At 42.8% G+C, this 18,042-nt stretch overlaps 3 protein-coding genes across 8 annotated transcripts; 2 read left to right on the forward strand and 1 right to left on the reverse strand.

Moving 5' to 3' along the window:
* Positions 1-3,712: 3,712 nt before the first annotated feature.
* LOC119209895 (midnolin-like) lies at positions 3,713-8,363 on the forward strand. Its single transcript, XM_037459513.2, has 7 exons — positions 3,713-4,599; positions 4,682-4,769; positions 5,443-5,505; positions 5,851-6,327; positions 6,465-6,570; positions 6,962-7,216; positions 7,614-8,363. Exons 1-7 carry the CDS (start codon positions 4,385-4,387, stop codon positions 7,775-7,777), a joined length of 1,368 nt encoding a protein of 455 aa, XP_037315410.2. The 5' UTR covers positions 3,713-4,384; the 3' UTR covers positions 7,778-8,363.
* A 448-nt stretch (positions 8,364-8,811) lies between these two features.
* On the forward strand, positions 8,812-13,473 carry cirbpa (cold inducible RNA binding protein a). Of its 6 annotated transcripts, XR_005119579.2 has the most exons (8): positions 9,177-9,262; positions 9,543-9,649; positions 9,780-9,886; positions 10,058-10,196; positions 10,292-10,445; positions 10,537-10,595; positions 13,024-13,106; positions 13,189-13,473. XR_005119579.2 is itself a non-coding variant. In XM_037459346.2 (7 exons), the coding sequence occupies exons 1-7, from the start codon at positions 9,192-9,194 to the stop codon at positions 11,750-11,752; spliced, it is 645 nt and encodes a 214-aa protein (XP_037315243.2). In that variant the 5' UTR covers positions 9,177-9,191; the 3' UTR covers positions 11,753-12,026. The 6 variants fall into 6 exon arrangements, 5 of the variants coding, with proteins under 5 accessions (XP_037315245.1, XP_037315243.2, XP_037315242.2 ...); XM_037459346.2 differs by lacking the exons at positions 13,024-13,106; positions 13,189-13,473 and adding an exon at positions 11,745-12,026; XM_037459345.2 differs by lacking the exons at positions 13,024-13,106; positions 13,189-13,473 and adding an exon at positions 11,105-11,699.
* Positions 13,474-14,225: 752 nt separating this feature from the next.
* ndufa13 (NADH:ubiquinone oxidoreductase subunit A13) lies at positions 14,226-16,569 on the reverse strand. Its single transcript, XM_037459349.2, has 5 exons — positions 16,404-16,569; positions 15,192-15,270; positions 15,010-15,081; positions 14,866-14,935; positions 14,226-14,451 (listed from the first exon to the last, which is right to left on the reverse strand). The coding sequence occupies exons 1-5, from the start codon at positions 16,495-16,497 to the stop codon at positions 14,332-14,334; spliced, it is 435 nt and encodes a 144-aa protein (XP_037315246.1). The 5' UTR covers positions 16,498-16,569; the 3' UTR covers positions 14,226-14,331.
* Positions 16,570-18,042: the final 1,473 nt, after the last annotated feature.

Consider the following 18,042-nt stretch of genomic DNA (forward strand, 5'->3'; position numbering starts at 1 on the left):
AAAAAAAGAATAGGAAATCAAGGCTGCTCACTCGGCGTGCCGCGGAGGACACGAGGGGCTCCGCCGTGCTCCTCCTGTGTCAAACATCTGTCAGTGAAGCGCTCTGATTTAGGTACCTGGAGCCGGCTGTTGTCACCTGTCAAACATCCCACATGAGGAAATAGTTGCACATTACAGCGAGGGTATGCGCCCGTGGGTCCGTCGGCTGGTCCCGGTGCGCGCGGGACACACTCACCCGGCCGTAGACTCCGTTTGAAGTGGCGGTCCACGGGCAGCTCGCCCCGTCTGCATACTTTAAATTTGGGCTTCAAAGGAGGATTGTAGTTATGAATGAAACCACACGCGATTGGACACACCCACCGCCCGCTCCCCACTCACCACGTGACCAGCGCTGACGGTGATGGTGGTCGTGATGTGAGATGGAGGAGAGAACCTCACGAGCTCATGAATGACATGTCCTGTGAGAGCATTGTGAGCACTCATTGGTCGACTGAGGAATTTCATTTTTTTTCTTTTTTTTTTCTATCGATCGAGACACGATTGATATTGTAATATATTTTTAATTTGCTATGTTTGTGTCTGCCTCCGTTTCTTCGTTGCAGACAGATGGGTGCTGTGGACGTCTGTGTAATCTCACGTTCCACCACCTGGTGGCAGCGTTGCGCTGTTTTCAGGATGAACACTTTAAGGCGGAAGTCCTTCAGTTCTTTATGCAGCTTTTTCCCAAATCAGGTCGAGGAAGACTCCGTGCTAACTAAACAATAGCTTGAATTCTTTCTAATTAATTGTTCCCATTCAGATGAGAGAATTCACACCATAACATTGGTTTGAACCCTTTGATCATCAAGTGCACACCAAAGACAAGTTATTCAATCTACATCATCAACCAGAACTAAATGAGGAACTGCAGCGTTGTTGTGTGTTATTTACTTAAAATAATGTGATTAAGTTCTAATACATGCAAAAAAGAAATACACTCTGTTACTTTAAGTTAAATAACCATAATCCAACTTTGTATCGCAGTTGTTTTTTGTCTGGCCCACAGGATTATCTTTCATGTCTTTTGTAGATGTTGGTCAAACCCCAGATTCAACTGTGGTGTAGCAGACATGATGTTAGAACACCAGTACAATAATGTAACAGGGGAACTGAGTTTAGTTATTTAACTTGAAGGTAAAGGCCTCATGACCAACACAACCCTCCAAGAGCGTTTGTAATATGATATGTTGTGTGTTTACTGCTCCCTGTGACTTTTGCTCCACAAAAAATGTCTATTTGGATTATATTTAATCCAAAAATGCTTCCTGCAACCATCTTGATGGAAGGACTTGCACACATTGGAAAACTCCAAAGGGGATGGATGTCTAATCTGGGAATGTGTGATTACAGAAAGCTGCAGCGCGATGTCTGAACTAGAACCAGTTCATGTTCAAGACTTTCTCCCATCGACTTCAGAAAACTTGCCTAAAAGTGGAGCAGCTGGTCAAGTGACAGAAATAACAGCACAGACGCATGACTTCTCTCAGTGGAATCAGTTCAGAGCAAAACTAAATGTATTTGCTCACTGGAGTCAACCGACAGAGGGAAGTCTGTTGGGGGAGTGAGGCGTCACATTTTTTAAGTAGATGAGGAAGAAATCCTGTTTTCAGGAATGTGACCACATACCCTCACGTGTCTGTGAACTTTAAAGTCTCCTCCGTTTAAGAATACCACAACTGCATTTTGGCTTATATTATTTCTCCTCTTTTCCGCATGAACATCTGAAGCAAACAGCCCAGCATATGTTTTCAAGGACTTCAGACTTGTTAATTGAAGAAGATTATTTAACACTTGTAGTTTATAGAGAAAGACTATTTTGTAAAACATGCAACTGTTTCTGGGTTGATTGTCTACAAAACTGCTCTTTAAAATATACTGTATATCAGGATGTTGTCATTTTTGTATTTTTAATCATTTGTAATTACTTGCCTCGTGTTACAACCTTTTTGGCCCGGTCTTCACTTCACAAAATTGGACATATAGAAGAAAAGTTTAGCTTTCTTCACAAAACTCAAACTCTCTTACCAAACTCAGGTGCTAAAGCAATTTAATGACTTGAATTACATACTAAATGAAATACAAGAAACACAGACTTTTCACTGATAACCGACTCTGAAGGGGCTCAGTGACACAGTGGTACCCCTCAAGGATTTTGGATTTTGGATAAATATATAGTGTTTGAGCCCTGTTGTGCTTTACAGCAAATTAGTAAAGAGATGGTAGAGCTCAAGACTAGAACATAATTTTAAGCCATAGATAAAGATTCACATGAATATATACTCCTTTAGACAACACAAAGCCACCCTGCTTTTTTTCCCCTCAGTCCATCACTGAGATTATTGCTGAAATAAGAGTGATTCCACACAAATAGATGTCTTTATCTCTGAAATTCCATCAACTCCCAAGGTGTGCCTTGTACCAGAGGATCCAAACGTCTGGGGAATGATGCCAGCAGAGGCCATGTAGGGGAGTGTGTGTGAGTGGGGGTGGGTGGGTGTGTGGGTGTGTGTGTTTGCTGGTCGGTTGACGTCAGAGCAACGTCTCTGCGTGCTGTGGAGAGCAGGACATCCTGTGGAATTGTTCTCAGCGAGGCCCCGACGAATGTGAAGCAGCGACCTCTCCCTTCTCTCCTGTCACTGTGAAAACGTTGGATTGGCCCGTTGCCATGGAGACGGCGGGGAGGAATGAGGGCGGAGAAGAGGGGGGAGGGGGGTGTCTCCATCAGAATCCCACTGGGGCATTGGGTTCATGAAGTCACAGTAAAGAGTGTGAGATACCGTTGATAGAGGGTGCCCATCATGTCCTTAATGTGAATGGAAACACTGTGGTGAACACCTCTGCATAGCAAAGCTCCACAATGTGGATAGCTGCAGGGTTTTTTTCCCTCCCTCATGCTGCACAGACAGAAAACGACGTGGCCCAGCAGGGGGGGAGGGGGGGGGGGTGTGACGCAGGCTGTACATAGCAGGGGTGTCTGGGGTGTCGCTATTTTTAGCCATCGTGTGGAAACGCGTATTGGCTGCATTTCTCTGCCCTATCCCGGATCCCTACGTCACGGTACTCCAAGCCGGTCTTCTCTCGATCGTGAGTCACGTGACAGGTGCAGGCCGGAGGACCTGCTGTGGACCAGCAATGGGACACGAATACTAAACAGCCGAGGGGGAACAAAAAAAAAAAGGAGACTGCAGAGAACAAAGGGTGGATGCTGTCTATGAGCGCCTCCTCCTGAGATTCTACTGCACCCACAGATGTACATGTAGGGTGTTTCCCTGCCTACAGCCCAGTGCAGGCTGGGACAGGATTCAGCACCCATCATTGTAAAGGAATGGAGAGAGAAATTATTATCTTTGTGATAGAATACTGAATTTCAGATACGCAGTATGGAACGCTTATCATTATTGTATTTTCTACACTGATTTGTTGCTACACTAATGTGTCTTGCAGTTGATAGGTGCGAAATGAAGAATCAGTTCCATTTTATCCAAATCTGTATCTGAGGGCTTTTAAATCCATTCCACTATGACCTTTTATAGTGAATAAAGAAATGCATAAAAAGGACAGAAAAATATAATATATATTTTTGCTTGAGAAGCTGATTCACTATGGGATAATTTACAGGTGGATTTATAGTTTTATGGTCATTGAGTTAATTTTTTCGACATAAAGTTGACGTCACTCTGTTTGTAGGTCAAACATGATGAGTTGGGGATGTAATGATTTCAGAAAGCCTGAGGATCTTTAATACATTGATGAATGTGATGAAGGAAAACCCATATTATGTATTGATAGGGTTTTTATGATTAGTAGAAAATAGAGGTTAGCAGAGAGGACTATGTGTGCTTTTAGAAGTAGCACAGAACCAACGTCGTGAATAATCATTTAAAATATTACAATTGCCTGCCGTTAGTCTTCCTACTCCAAATAAAACATTTGAACATGATGAAGTACTGCACAGCATATTGTGGTTCTTCGCAGATTGCATCATTTATGAATGGTGAATGGTAAAACATAACAGTGTGGAACCACAACAGAAACAGACGAATATGATTGGACGGTACAGGCGGAGAGGTCTCCACGCTCCCGCTGATTCGCTGTGCCTCCGCGTGGGCGGGGCTCACACTGACAGGGTTTGGGTGTTTTACGCTCGGTGGAGTAGTGCAGCGTCCGTCCCGACCAAGAAAGAGCCACTGCCTCAGTCTGCTGTGCTCCGACAGGTCTCTAATAGTAAAGCTGCTTCACACTGACCTCTGAGGAATGAGGAGAAAGACCAAAAAACAAAATACTGTCGCGTGAATTCGTTCGAGCGACCAGAATCTGGTTTGAAATTTGGACCCTCCACAGCTGAATGGAGCAGCAGCGGGGTCTCTGTAGCGTCACCCCAGGGTGCCAGACTGGGGTCTCCACCGGTCAGCCCACCATGCGTTTGTCCATCACCTCGACCGCGGGCAGCCCGGTGGAGCTCACTGTCCCCCGGGGAGAGAGCGTGGAGGGACTGAGGGCGCACATCTCCCACAAACTCAGGCTGCACACAGACAGGATCATCCTCCTGCACAGAGACAAGTGAGTTGTGCTTCACGAGACACGTGTTGCTTCATCGTTATATTACTACGTCAAGGCTAACGTGCTCACGTGCATTCGGCAGGCGGCTAACTGCGGGGCAGCTGTTGGACCTGGGGGTAACAGATGGAAGCAAGCTGACCCTGGTCCCTGCCATAGAGGCTGGTTCAGTGGTGAGTAAGCCCATGCAACCGGCCCCCACGCGGAGTTGTTCATTACTTCATGATTACCTGTGCTTTATTAGTTCTGCGCCCCCTTTAATGTCAAGTGTTGCGTCATACTGGGGGAAGCAAATGAATGAGTGATTCCTTTTTGTCCCTTGCTGCCTAGTCCAGTTAATGGAATTGTGACAATGTCTTATGAATGATTATCAAATTAAGTGTGAAGTATTGATGGATAACTCGTACAAATGTGTCTATAAAGCGTATGGATAAATATTGATGTCTATTACTGTAGGAGCTATCCATGAGTGTGTGGATGCACAACTTTTTCCAGGTCAACTGGAACTAATAATGACGTAATGATTTGTTTTTGGTAAAGTATTATTTGTTATTGTTATTCAGAACGAAACAAGAATGATAAGTTAATGACCATTTTAAGGACTCACAGACACATGTTAGTTTATTAAAATAATATTGCTTTGTCATTTCCTAATTAAGTTATCAGTCACTAAAATTGGACCAAGAACTCCCTGTTTACTGATACTTTACTAGCATTTAGTTCATCATGACATCTTCATTTGTTGCCTGGTAATACTCAAACTTTTATATAATATTGTAAAGTGTAGCCGATCAATGTACTTATGTAATAAACCTTAATTATGTTGTGATATTTCTACTGCCACAGTGCTCTGCTGCCAGAGGTGAGAGAACTATGATGGACGTCTTGGAAAGTTTAACAGAAGTCCAGGTACGTTCAAAGTGTCTAATGAATAGACACCTGTTCAATGAATTCAAACCTGGTCTAAAGTTTATTTAAAGTAATATTCAAGTTTTTTATGAAATCAGTCCTATTTTGGATTTTTTTTAGCTCTAGCCATTTACCGTATTCACACTCATTAATTATCACTCTGTATAGAAATGTTCATGGCTACTGGATGGGTACGGAACAGTAAATATTTCATGCACAATATCAAATACAACCGTGATAATATTTCTCGGAAAAAAAATTGTAAATCAAACTCTCTGTTGCCATGAAAACCGCAGGTGTCAAAAAGTTGAGCTCTAATGTATGCCTTCCCTGACGATCCTGCAGATCAGCGACTTCCTGTCTGGGCGCTCCCCTCTGACCATTAACCTGGGAATCGGTGCCCACATGATGTACGTGCAGCTCCAACTGTCTGCACAGAACGTGGAGGAGCTGCAGCACCACCAGGAACTGAGAGCTGGCAGCAGCGGCGACCGTCAGACTGGCCTGCCCACTGCTGCCAGGATGAGCCAACCCGACTTCTCCAACACAAGCACAGGATCCACCTCCCAAACCTCTTCCCGAGTCCCGGACTCTTCTGACTCTACATCCTTGAACAAATTGAGAGCTGAAAGACCCAGAACTTCTGCCCTTCCTGATTGGTCGTGTCCTGCTCAATCTACGCGTGCATCCTCTCCCGTTCTTTCCACCCCTCCTTTGCCTTCTGGTTGTCCACAACCAGCAGCCACACCAGACCATTCGCATGCTCCCACCGGCTCTATTTCTGCCCCCCGGTGCCCAGCGTCAATTTCAACCCTCAGAGAGGTTAGCCTGTCATTCTACTTGAAGAGTGTTTCCAAATCGCAGCGCTGTCATATATCAGGCCTAATTCAGTAGTTCACAACATTTGGTTCTTCCTCATAGTAGGTGGTTAAAACATATTTTTCCTTCTGGTTTTACAGGGTAGTATTCTTGCCTCATCCACTGCAGAGCGGAGCAAGCAGCCAGGAGCCGTCATAGAGAGTTTTGTGAGCCCCTCACCAGGCGCCGTGTCCGGGACTTTTACTGGTAAATGTGTCAGCAGCAGAAGCCTGAAAACAACACAATCAGAAAACAATAGTTTGGGATTTGCTCAAACCAGATAGCTACACAGACACAGTTCTTTATCAATCCCAAAGAACAATTGTAGTGTTGCAGCAGCCGAGTCACAGAAGTCTTGAAAAATCCCAATCATAAGGAGGAACTAAAACACACTAAATAGAATAACTACACTGTACTATGATGTGGAATTCTAGCTTGGAAACTGACAAAAACAGTGAATGTACAATTGTTTGTTGGAGTAGTTTTACTTTACTTAGAGCTAATGGTTGTCTTCTATTATTGCCCTTATGTCTACTATCTCCGGTTGCATCAGTCACCTCTCCCTCTCTCATGTCCTGCACTCTCCTTGTCACATCAGGCACATTGGCGCCATGCGGTCAGAGAGGCTTCAGCCATCCCCGGCGTGGCATCGGCATCATACTCCAGATCTTCAACGACCTAATCAGAGCGGCCTACAACCACCAGGGGTCTCAACCTGCCCCTCCTCATCATCCTGTTTGTTCTGATTCAAACCCTCCAGCCGGCCTGCTGCTCCCGGCAGAGGAGGGGACGAGAAAAGCAGAGGGCCAAACCCTGGCAACCCAGAAGGCAAAGCCCCTCGGTCAAACTCAAGGTGAACACTTGATATTACGCAGATGAACACTCGAGAAGGTCCTTCAGATTACATAGGGAATGTGTAATAATGTAAATACTCTGTGTATTAGAGGAACAAAGACTGTGCAATACATTTAAAACATGGAGGCATTGGCTCTTCATCCTAAAATGGTAAACGGCCCCATTTAATCCCACATAATTGCATTTATAAGCTCTGGCATGTGTGCCGATTTCTAATTATGAACAGTATATGATGTCTTTTTTGGTTTCCTCCTCTTTCCCCTAAAAAATGTATAATTTGCGTGAATATCTATATTTAGATATTTTAAACACAGCATATCAAAACAACACCTGGATATTCAATAATGTTATCAGTGTTTAGCCTACTTGACAAGTTGTTATTCTTTCTCATTTAGGTGAGGAGAGTCACCTGACCTGCTCACCAACGCAGGAAAATCAAACATTACACTGTAAGCTAGAGCGCCTGCAGCTTTTGATGAATCAGAGGCGTCTTCGTAGGCAAACCAGGAGGTACTTGAAAACGTCTCGGCGGTACCGGCACGATCAACATCGTCTCTAGTCTCCTTCATGGGAGAGATCCACTCACTGTGAAAGAAGGGGCTGCTTTCTGGTGACTAGAAGGAACCCGCTTAGCAACCAAAGCTCACCTCTGAACTCATGGAACAGGTGAAAGACAAGCAGAGTAAACTCAAATGTGTTGGTGCTATTTCCACGTGAAAGAATTTCTGAAGAATGTAAACCGAAAAGTCCCAAAGAGTCTGATTCCCGTGGCTCTCGCTGTGCTGAGCATGTTATTTCATTTGAGTATTTTAGTTACAATGACTCACATTGTTATGTAGCATATGCCACAAAATGTTCCAATGTGCATTTTCCTGTTACACTGTACGTCTTGGTGTTTTTTCGATGAACTTTTACTGTTTGTTTGTTTAAGTACTTTAATGCCTTAAATGTACATGTCTTGAATGTAAACTATGTATTTGTCTGTGCTTAGCATGTCACTATGACAGGTTACAATGTTACTAATATATTCACATGGAGGGCAAATAAAGAATAAAGGAAAACATTATAAAACCATGGGATTTTCCCTTTCCCTTGTTCAGTCCTGTTACACCAGCATTGTTGCCTTCATCTGTCTCTTAATATATACTTTTTTTTCATTCAGACATTCCCACATTAATTTCCCTACATTTTAGCATGACATGTAACATGTAATCTTGTGGATGAATTAGTATGGATTAGTGAGGTAAAGCAGAAGTTATGAGCTTGTTTTCCACTAATTGGAACGTTGTCTTATTGCAGCTAAACAGATGAACTCAGAGAAATATAATAATATATATAATAATAATAAGGAGGCTGTTGGAATCCTGAACATTCAGTCAGAAACATATCGACATAGGAGATCAGAGTAACTAAGAGAAATAACATTGAAAAGCCTATATATAAACACACACACGCACGGTATATATACTGTATATAGGGGGCGGTAGGCACTAAACCAACGAGGCTACCGCCAATGAAGAAGCAGAAGAAGAGGAGCGTGCGCTGCTCGCTGAAGAGCCCCGCCCCTCCCCTCCCTCCCCTCCCTCATTCCACCCGCAGCCTCGCTCTACGTCGGTTGGACTCCAGCTAGTTGAACGTAAGTCCATTTTTTTTTTACTGTGCATTTTCACTTTAGGCGCGTTGAGAATTGTGAAGGTATACGCAAATCTGCATTCCCGTGTCCACAATTTGCTCGGCTTAAAAGTATTTATTCCTTAGAATGGTTATTTAACCATTTTAAAACTACGTGTAATTAACGTTACATTGTTGATGAGGCGAGGGGGTTTAAAACCGCAAAATTATCGTGTCGTCTTCTCCTATTCGTTCAAAACGATTATGTAACCCCACTGGCACCTACCCGACAGTGGAGATGCATAGAACGACAAAAATAGGGTGCAGGAGCTCGGTGTCACAAAATGGCGCCGATGGAATAAATGCAGCTGCCTAATGCGCTGCATAACGGCCCCGCGTCTTTAGGCCCGAGGCCTAGCGCTCCGCTCCACGGGTTAGTCGATGCACGCGGTTGATTTTAAGTTCATAAATACATTTTAGAATGTTTTTGAGTTATTTTTGGTGTATTTTACTGACCCCACACGAAGGCTGGGAAAACATTTGTTTTAAGCGAATGCAGCTGTCACGCAGGTTATTAACGACGATGACCTACTTTCGTTCTTCGCGGTGCTGACGAAATTTGCCGATGTCGAACGAAAGAGCCGGTCGAGTTTGTTCTCTACGCGTTGACATTTTACTTACCCGGAGTGGGGCGTATATTTCATTTTACCCAGCTACAACATGGCGGACGACGGTAAATTGTTCATCGGAGGACTGAGCTTTGAGACCAACGAGGATTCTCTTGGTGAGGCCTTCGGCAAATATGGAAGCATCGAAAAAGGTAAATCCATCGCTGCGTTTTATTTCTAGATGTAATGCTGTGATCTACACAGCATTACTATATTTACACGCACAATTTTTTTATGCATTTAAAAAAAATCAATACCCTTTCCCCCCCCTTGCTGCTTTAGTGGATGTGATCAGAGATAAAGAAACGGGGAAATCTCGCGGTTTTGGTTTTGTAAAATTCGACAACAGCGAAGATGCTAAAGATGCTCTGGAAGCCATGAACGGCAAGGTAAAACCACACTATCTACATTACACTGTGTTGCCCACAGCTATAATTTCCCCACATAATTTTTCATTTGCCAGTCAACGCAGAGCAATGTGAATAAGTCCATGGCGTATGAATTGCTCCTATAACTGAGCGTGTAGGCATTCCTAAATGTTTCACATTATTTGTTTGCAGACGCTGGATGGTCGGTCAATTCGTGTGGATGAAGCAGGGAAGGGTGGTCGTCCCAGGGGAGGTTTCGGATCCGGCGGCCCAAGAGGACAGCGAGGAGGATTTGGCGGGCGTGGGAGAGGTGGACGTGGTTTCTCCAGAGGTGGACACTAGCTGTCTGCGTTTTTAATTGTCATGTGTTGTTTTTGCAACACGCTTCTCGCCATGTTGGTCAATCTTGTCCTTGTGCAACCCTAGGTGGTGGATACAATGGCGACCGGAGCTACGGCGACCGGAGTTATGGTGAGAGAAGCTTCCATTCTGATGGGAGGTTTAGTGGCAACCAGTACAGGAATAGCAGCAGTAGCGGAGGTGGTGGCGGCGGCGGATACTCCAGTTACAGAGACAACAGGTATAGAAATATTCTGAAACTCAAATGAGACTTCCTGATGGCGTTACTTGCTGTGCTTTTTTTAATTAAACATTGTTTACTGTATATTCAGGGCTCACGGCGGATATGGTGACCGCGGTACATCCTACCGTGATGGATACGACAGCTATGGTAAGCAAATGATATGCATGGGCACTGTATGTAGACTTATGTTGGGGCTGTAGTTTTAAAAATTCAGTTTAAGACATTAAACTTGAGTTGAAATTTTAACAAATATTCTATGCCAAAATTGTACACAAACACTCAATTAAACATTAAATTAAACTAATTAAAATAAATTCTCAGTACAAACCCATATCAAACCTTTGCAGCCCCAACATATGAAGACTTGTATAATGTGTGTCCCTCAGTTTTGTACCTGATCCCAACTTGATGCCTCTCTGCGGTTGCCAAATTTCGCTAGCCCCCCTCCTTCCTCCTTCCAGTCCCACTCTGATACAGGCGCTGGCAGAAAATTTGATTCACTTGGCAAATGTTACTACTTCTGACATGGCTCAGTGACTGGAGCTGAAAACCTGAGGGAGGGATTAAGGACTGTCTGGTGGGGGGAGGGGGTGATGTGAAACTCGAGTGTTCGAACTTTCAGTGTCTTTACCTGTGTGCCCACTTCTTATCCTCAGCTGCAAACGAGTAAACAACTCCCTGATTCAAGATCATCACTTGGCTGGCTGTATTTCAAAGATGCGCTCCTCAAGAAAAATGTCCACGTGTTATTGCTGACCTTAGTTTTGTAGTTCTGTTGTAGTAGCTCAAGCATCTTAAAAAAAAAAAAGAAAATAAGAAATGTAGCCATGAGTTTTGGTCATTCCTTAAAAAAAAACTGTTACAAATTACAGTTCCAGTCTCTTACCTTGCTTGACTGGCCATATTTTTTCCTTAAAGGTCGTTTGTTAACTCAAAAGCACCTGTGTAATCTAATTTAGTACTTAAACTCCCAATTTGAGGACCGGTAAGCTGCTCTCCACATGTCCACTACCACCGCTGTAGGCTTTGTCCAGCACGCACGGTGTTTCCTGATTTTGATTCCTTCGTTATTTTTCTTTTTATATATCAATGGAATTTTTTCCTTTACTTCTTTTCCCGCTCAGTCTCAGTGGCTGAACTACCTCTTGCCAGGTTTTAAAGGGAGGAAAGGAATCTGAATTACTCACTGACTTTTGGGGGATTTTATGCTAAATTCCCTTACTAGTAAAAAAAAAAAAAAAAAAAAAAAAATAGTCTAGCTGAGGCTCCTGTGTTCAAAGAGTGAATTCCTTTCAGACTGGTGAACTACACACCCGAAGTGGCCGGCTGTCATGAAGTTGCAAATTGCAGCATGCTACAGTCTGTCCCAGGTATCTTTTGTGCTCTGCTCAACATCTGCATTTTAAATGTGCTGTAAAATGGACTAATCTTGTTTAAGTGATCGAAAAAATGTAACTCCGTTTCCCCAAAGTAATATCTAAAGCGGGAAGTTTTGTACTTTATGTTCTTTGTATGATCAACATTTTTTTTCTGTCAGTTTGGCTTCATGGAGCCTATTAAACAGACTGTGGAAAATAATCTTGATTCTTTTGCCTTTAAAAACTACCGCATGGGGGTAACTTAGTGTAATGCTCTAGGCCCATGTACTGTAAGGCTGCGTGAAAAATGTAAAAGCCCGTTGCACTAAAAGTTCTTTGGAGAGCAACTAAAAAAAAAAATTGTCACCGATCTAAATTATCTTGACTGAACAGCGGATTAAGCTCTAATTGTGTGCAATCCTGAAGCAGCCGCTGTCCCCTAAAAAGCATAATGAATTTTGGCCCGATGCAGTCTGTTCTTTCAGTAGAAACTCAATCTGCCGATTGTGCCAGGCAACCTTATAGTGCATTGAGATCAAACCTCTAGTGAGGCTTGACCAACAAAAGCCTAAAGTGGGGAAAACATCAGCTGGTCATGTTAACGCTTCATTACGTTCAAGAGGTCAGCCACATCAAAAACCTACAAGTCCTTGGAGAGTGAAGTTTTGCGCCTTCCAACAAGTGCTCATCAGAGAGGAAAGCTGCTCTCTTGCCTAGGTCAAATGTGGAGAAAGTAGGCCAATGCACGTGAGGTAAAAAAATCTACTTTTGCTTTGCTCACATCCTTCCAACTCAGTTCTCATTGTTTCCATGAATACCTTCAAGTTAGTCGTTGTTTTAAGTCCTCTGCTTCAGATGTCGCCCACAACATGCCATGGCCTCTTGCCCGATTGGAAAAGTTCATTGAGAAATGTTTCTGAGAAGCGCCTCTGGATTGTAGTGCACATCCACCCGAGTCCACTAAAAAGCATTGGCCTCTAAGTCATGGGTAGTATTGTGCTCAGTCCACCTCAGTTCACTGCACTAGTCCTCACATTTGCTCCAGTAACGCCCCGCAGCAGTCCTAATTGATGTCTATGGTGTAGACTGTACTCAGTTTTTGTTTGTACTATAACATAAGTGGTGAGTTTCAGCCTCGAATAGGGTTGCATGCATTCTGTCATTTGACTTGTCATGTGTTAATTGCCAGGCTTAATTCATCTCTTGATCTCTCCTAGAGTGAACTGGATGTCAGTGGAACCCCTCACAGCGGAAGTGTCTGGCTTTAGATGGCAGTGATCGATGCAGATTCACTTAACAGGTGAACTATTGTACAAGTCTATCCTTAATGTTGTTACTGCTTCGGTCAACCTGACTTGCCATGTCGTTCTGTCTTGTTTCAGGTACAGCGTGCAACAGTGGTGGAAGCTGTAAAGCAGCGGCTACATGGGAAGAGGCGGCGGCTAAAAGGTTGAGGCCTTTAATACCTTCCTGCCTTCCTGCTTGGAAGGTCCCAAGTCTAAACAGAAAAGACTGAGCAGGCGACATGACTGAGCTGCACACGCTCACTGTGCGTTCTTTGGTGCTAATATTCAATTTGCCAGATTTACTAGAGTGAATTTAGTACTACAGCATTTTGCCGTTTGAACCTTTTGGTACAATTACAAAATAAAATTGTAATAAAACTGCTTGTGTACTTATTTTAACATTTAGATTTTTGAATTGAGGAGATTAAATTACTGGTGAGTAGGCAATCTGCTCATGTAAACTCTGAGGACAAGGTAGAGCTTTAGTTTCTGTCTGTACCTGGTTGGTTAACTACACGTGTCACTTTGGGGGAAAAGCCATAAACATTCACCAGATTTTGGAATCAATATCCTGGGTGCATTTAAGCAACATCTTTTTTGTCCACATTACAAAGTACATTTTCAAATATGAGTGGCAGTGTATAGTTGGGTGTTACTTTCTCAGAGTGCATGCAGATACTCATTGCAGCCTACTAGTTGGGTGCAGGGTTACTACAAAATTTGAGGAAGTCCATAGATGGGTTTCCCTTAAGCTGTATATGTAAGTTTCTCTAGGGAAAGTCCCTCTATCCAATGTTTCACTCAATTTCCAGTATTAATCGTTCGTTCTGCATTGACTTGAACGCCAGACGTTTCTCTGGCCTTGAGTCATTACTCTATGTAATGATTTGTGGATTATATTGTGCTTTAAGAATGGCCAGTCTTATTTGTATCGTTGAGGTTTTCTAGCCTCATCAGTTTTAGGTGATGTTAAGACCTGCTTGTATAGCTGATCATTTGGCCTTTAATGGCTCCCATGTTGTAGATGCAGATATTTGAGTAGCATTAAAGTAAAGCAACATTTCTACTTGCATCATGACATAGCCTAAAACACTAGGTACATACTGTCAAATCAAAACACACGTAAACCACAATGAGATACAGAAAAAAAAACCTTTAATAGAACATTTACAACAAAAGGCTCGGGTCCACGAGGTGCTGGAGGTGGAAGGTGTAGAGCTCAGGACGCCGTACGTACGCTCACACGTACCACAGGAAGCCAAAACGCTTGTGCAAGAAGTCCTCACGAGGTCGGAGGTTGAACAGCTCTTCTGTCAAAGGGGTGACCCAGCGGTCCGTGTTAAAGACCTTCTCACCAACCTGCAACAGTTAACGGAATCAGGTTGTAGAAACTAATCTTACAAAAAAATAAGTATAAAATAAAGTGCTGAAAGTATTAACATAAGCACTAAGATGTTTAAGATAAGCTATATAGTTTATATCACTGATGGTCATATGAATGCAGTTAGCCACATCCCTGCATGCATTACCTTTGTCTTAATTAGCACAATTGTTGCAAATAGTCAACTCAAATAAATTGCAAGAGCGTATTTAACTAGCTAAAACAACACTTCAATAGGTGGGTCACAAATGCACTGTCTCCGAATCTTTATTATTAATGAATGCAATATGCATGTAACTTTGATAAATTATCTTAAATCCATACAAAGGTGAAGTTTTGTGTCTCAAAACGTCTGATACTGCTGGTGAAGCGAAATCCCATATTCTCTTTACCTTCCAACCAGGAACGTCCTTCATGATAATCGCCTCCTCTTCTAGGTTTTCCCTCAGCATCCGTAAGGACCTGAGCAGAGGTTACACAAAATAATAGCACCAGGGAAGTACTGCATTTAAAATGTTTTTTGAGGTTGCTGTCACCTTCGGTCATGCTCTGCCTGCAGCAGCGGCATCAGCGCTATCCTGGCTTCCATCTCCTCAATCTGCAGACGCCTGTATTGCACAAACACTCACAAGTCACTGCTAGTTCCAGCCATGTTGTAAATTATCATTAATAGTGACCAACATTTAAACCCAAAGTATAATTGCCAGAATAATCCCACCTTCTCTCTCGGTTCCATCTGAAAAGCCTCCAGTAACCAAAGACCATGATGCCGATCCCAATGCCAAACATGCTATATCCTGTTGCATAAAGAAAGGATGAGTCACTCCTTACAGCAACAATGTATTCAACTGATAAAGAATGCCAGTTATCCCAACCACATCATCTAGTTTCAATGAACCAACATCCATAACAGAGACAAAATAATTAAAAAAACGGAATAGAATAAAATGCTGTTAAGCTTTAAGCTGCAGCTTTCAGGACTTAAGTATCATAAGGCATCCAGATAGTAGCAACTGATTGAACTAGTTTAACACTTTTTATCTGTTTAACAACTGAGGCTTTGTAGAATAGCATAGATGTACTATTGCACTTTAAAGATTGAAGAATGTCTGAGTAAATGACTTGCTTAGAAGGATGTAAACAATGAGCAGCAAGCCTTATGACAATGGGTTTTTGTTGCAGAGGGGATTTTTTTCTTTTAACACAGTCTGGAAAATTAAAGGAAACCTCCTTAATGTTGTCAGACGCCAATAATAACAATCTGAGGAGCAGATTTAGAGAGGGGGGGGGGGGGGTAATAACTTCAGATTTTCGCCTGCGTGAGACAATGTTTTTTGCATTTCAAGACCCAAGGTCGACTAACCAAGAAATAAACACTTATTACTTTTATATGTAGCTTTTTTTAAAGATGGAGATCATTGAACGAGATTGAATGACAGGAGGAGGTTTGTCTGGATGCCTGCACAGAAACACGTTTAACACATATTTTAATATTTTACTAAATGCGCAGTTTTACAGCTGTAATATCTCGATAGTAATTTCGTGCGTTAAAGTTAATCTGGCCTTTAATGCTGCGGTCAACAGCGAATCATTTAAACACATAAAGCTGATCTTGTTTCCTTCCCTCAGAAGTTACTTCTTGCTTGCTTGGAATATTTTAACTTTGAGGAGGGCATTGTATAAATATGTAAAATTAGCACCATGGGATGGAAGCTGGAAAGGGAAGCCGGTATTGGTAGACGTATACCTCATTAAGCTGCCATTTCAGAAGCATTCAGGTTATAATAATAGTATCCCACTGTTAAAGAGACGGGATTAGCACAGGCCGCTTGTTGTGTGTCTTTACGGTGCTTTGGACGCACCGTGTCCCAACAAAACAGCTCGCGTGTCGACCTGTCCACTTCACTGACTGCATGAGTAATGTAAGTACCTGACAATCCTCGTTTCGGCAGATTTCTTTTATAGTCAAACGAAGCATAGCCTCCCGCAGGAGGCATGTCCTGCTTCACCTTGGAGCCCGCCATCTTCCTCCGTCTTCTCCGCGACACGCCGGTGACGTCACTGCCGGCCGGCTTCCTCGCTCGTGCTGGTCGAAGCTTCTGTGACGCTCTACCGCCCCCAACTGCCCGGATGACAGGGCCTTGTTATGGCTTGTTTTAGAGGAACCCAGCTCAGTGTGGCCAACTATTTTTACAGTGAAAGTAGGTAGCAGCAATAGCTCCAAAAGTCCAAAAGCACCAAGTAAGCAACGCCGACAGCCCTGTTCCTTCAGGCCCCCATCGGATAACACTCCCATGGTCCATAGATACGAAGGGAACATTTAAATGATGGCACGGCAGAAAAAGAGGCAGGCAGGCTATTCATTGCATTTGGCTAAAGGATTAACGTTCCTGTGACAGCCACAGATTCTTCTTTTTTTGACAGAGCAATTTGACTCATTGAATTAGTTTTGGGCATTTTAGGCTTTTTACCATCTTCGCCTGAGGGGGGGCTTCTGCATGTCTCTGCTTGTAACCAGTTTTAGCGATTGGGTTGGTTATCTCCACTTAAGTCACCTGGCTCCAGATCAGACAACGGCTAAATTCAATTGTAAATTGTATGTATATTTCAAACACTGCACAAAAATGTAAAGAATGCAAACTGAATCAAGAACCAACCCTACTAAATACTTTATTGTTTTTCAGTTGAAAAAAGGGAGTTTGTAGTCGCATTACTCTGTAAGATTAACCCATAGCCTTGAAAGTTGCTTGATATGTTTCATTTTGCTTTCATTTTATCAGAATAATAGTACAGTTGTGTCTGAATGCAGTGTAGACCTTTTGTCACAAACATGCAGAGCAAACATTTAGATGATGGTGACCTCGATGGTTTACATGAAACCAGTGTGCTGTTAGCACAATCTTTTAGTGGAATCACAACAGTATTCTATGCAAGTAAAAATGTACGCAAATGCCCCAGTTAGTTTCATTTATTGCATTTCACGTGAGCTTACTAGAGACGGTTGTTGGCCGGATCGAGCTCACCTGGGTCTCTCAGGCTTTAAGAGCTGGTCTGTGCTCATTTCTCTCTCCCTTAATGCAACAAACACCCACTCAGCCGGATTTTTGTTTGGATTTCCCCTTCAACACACCCATGGATGACTTTGGTCACACACTAACATGCTGATTTGCACACTCATTGTTCCCTTTCTGCCTGAACTTTAACTCATTTAACTGTTTGGTGAATAGATTGTGAAGCACAATATTTTTCTCTGAAATGTAATGGAGCAAACTGCCATTTTGCCTCTTGGCAGCTAAATGCCGTTGTATATGTTTGGTTTCTCTTTTAAGTGTCTGTGATCTCCCCAACCTGTGTTTCCTGTTTTCAGTCACTTCCTAACTGTTATCTGATCTGCTTTCATGATACCCCCCTTTTTCACTGACATTTCCATTATCCATTTTTTTTGCTTTTCTTCTCATTGTCTTTGACTTAATACTTGCTTTGGATGCAAACTGATCTCATGATCTCTCCACATATCATTTCAACATTTGTTATTAGATAAATTGTATCATCCACAAATAATCAATGAA

The sequence above is a fragment of the Pungitius pungitius genome, chromosome 15 (assembly GCF_949316345.1).
Source record: "Pungitius pungitius chromosome 15, fPunPun2.1, whole genome shotgun sequence".
Classification (NCBI taxonomy): Eukaryota; Metazoa; Chordata; class Actinopteri; order Perciformes; family Gasterosteidae; genus Pungitius; species Pungitius pungitius.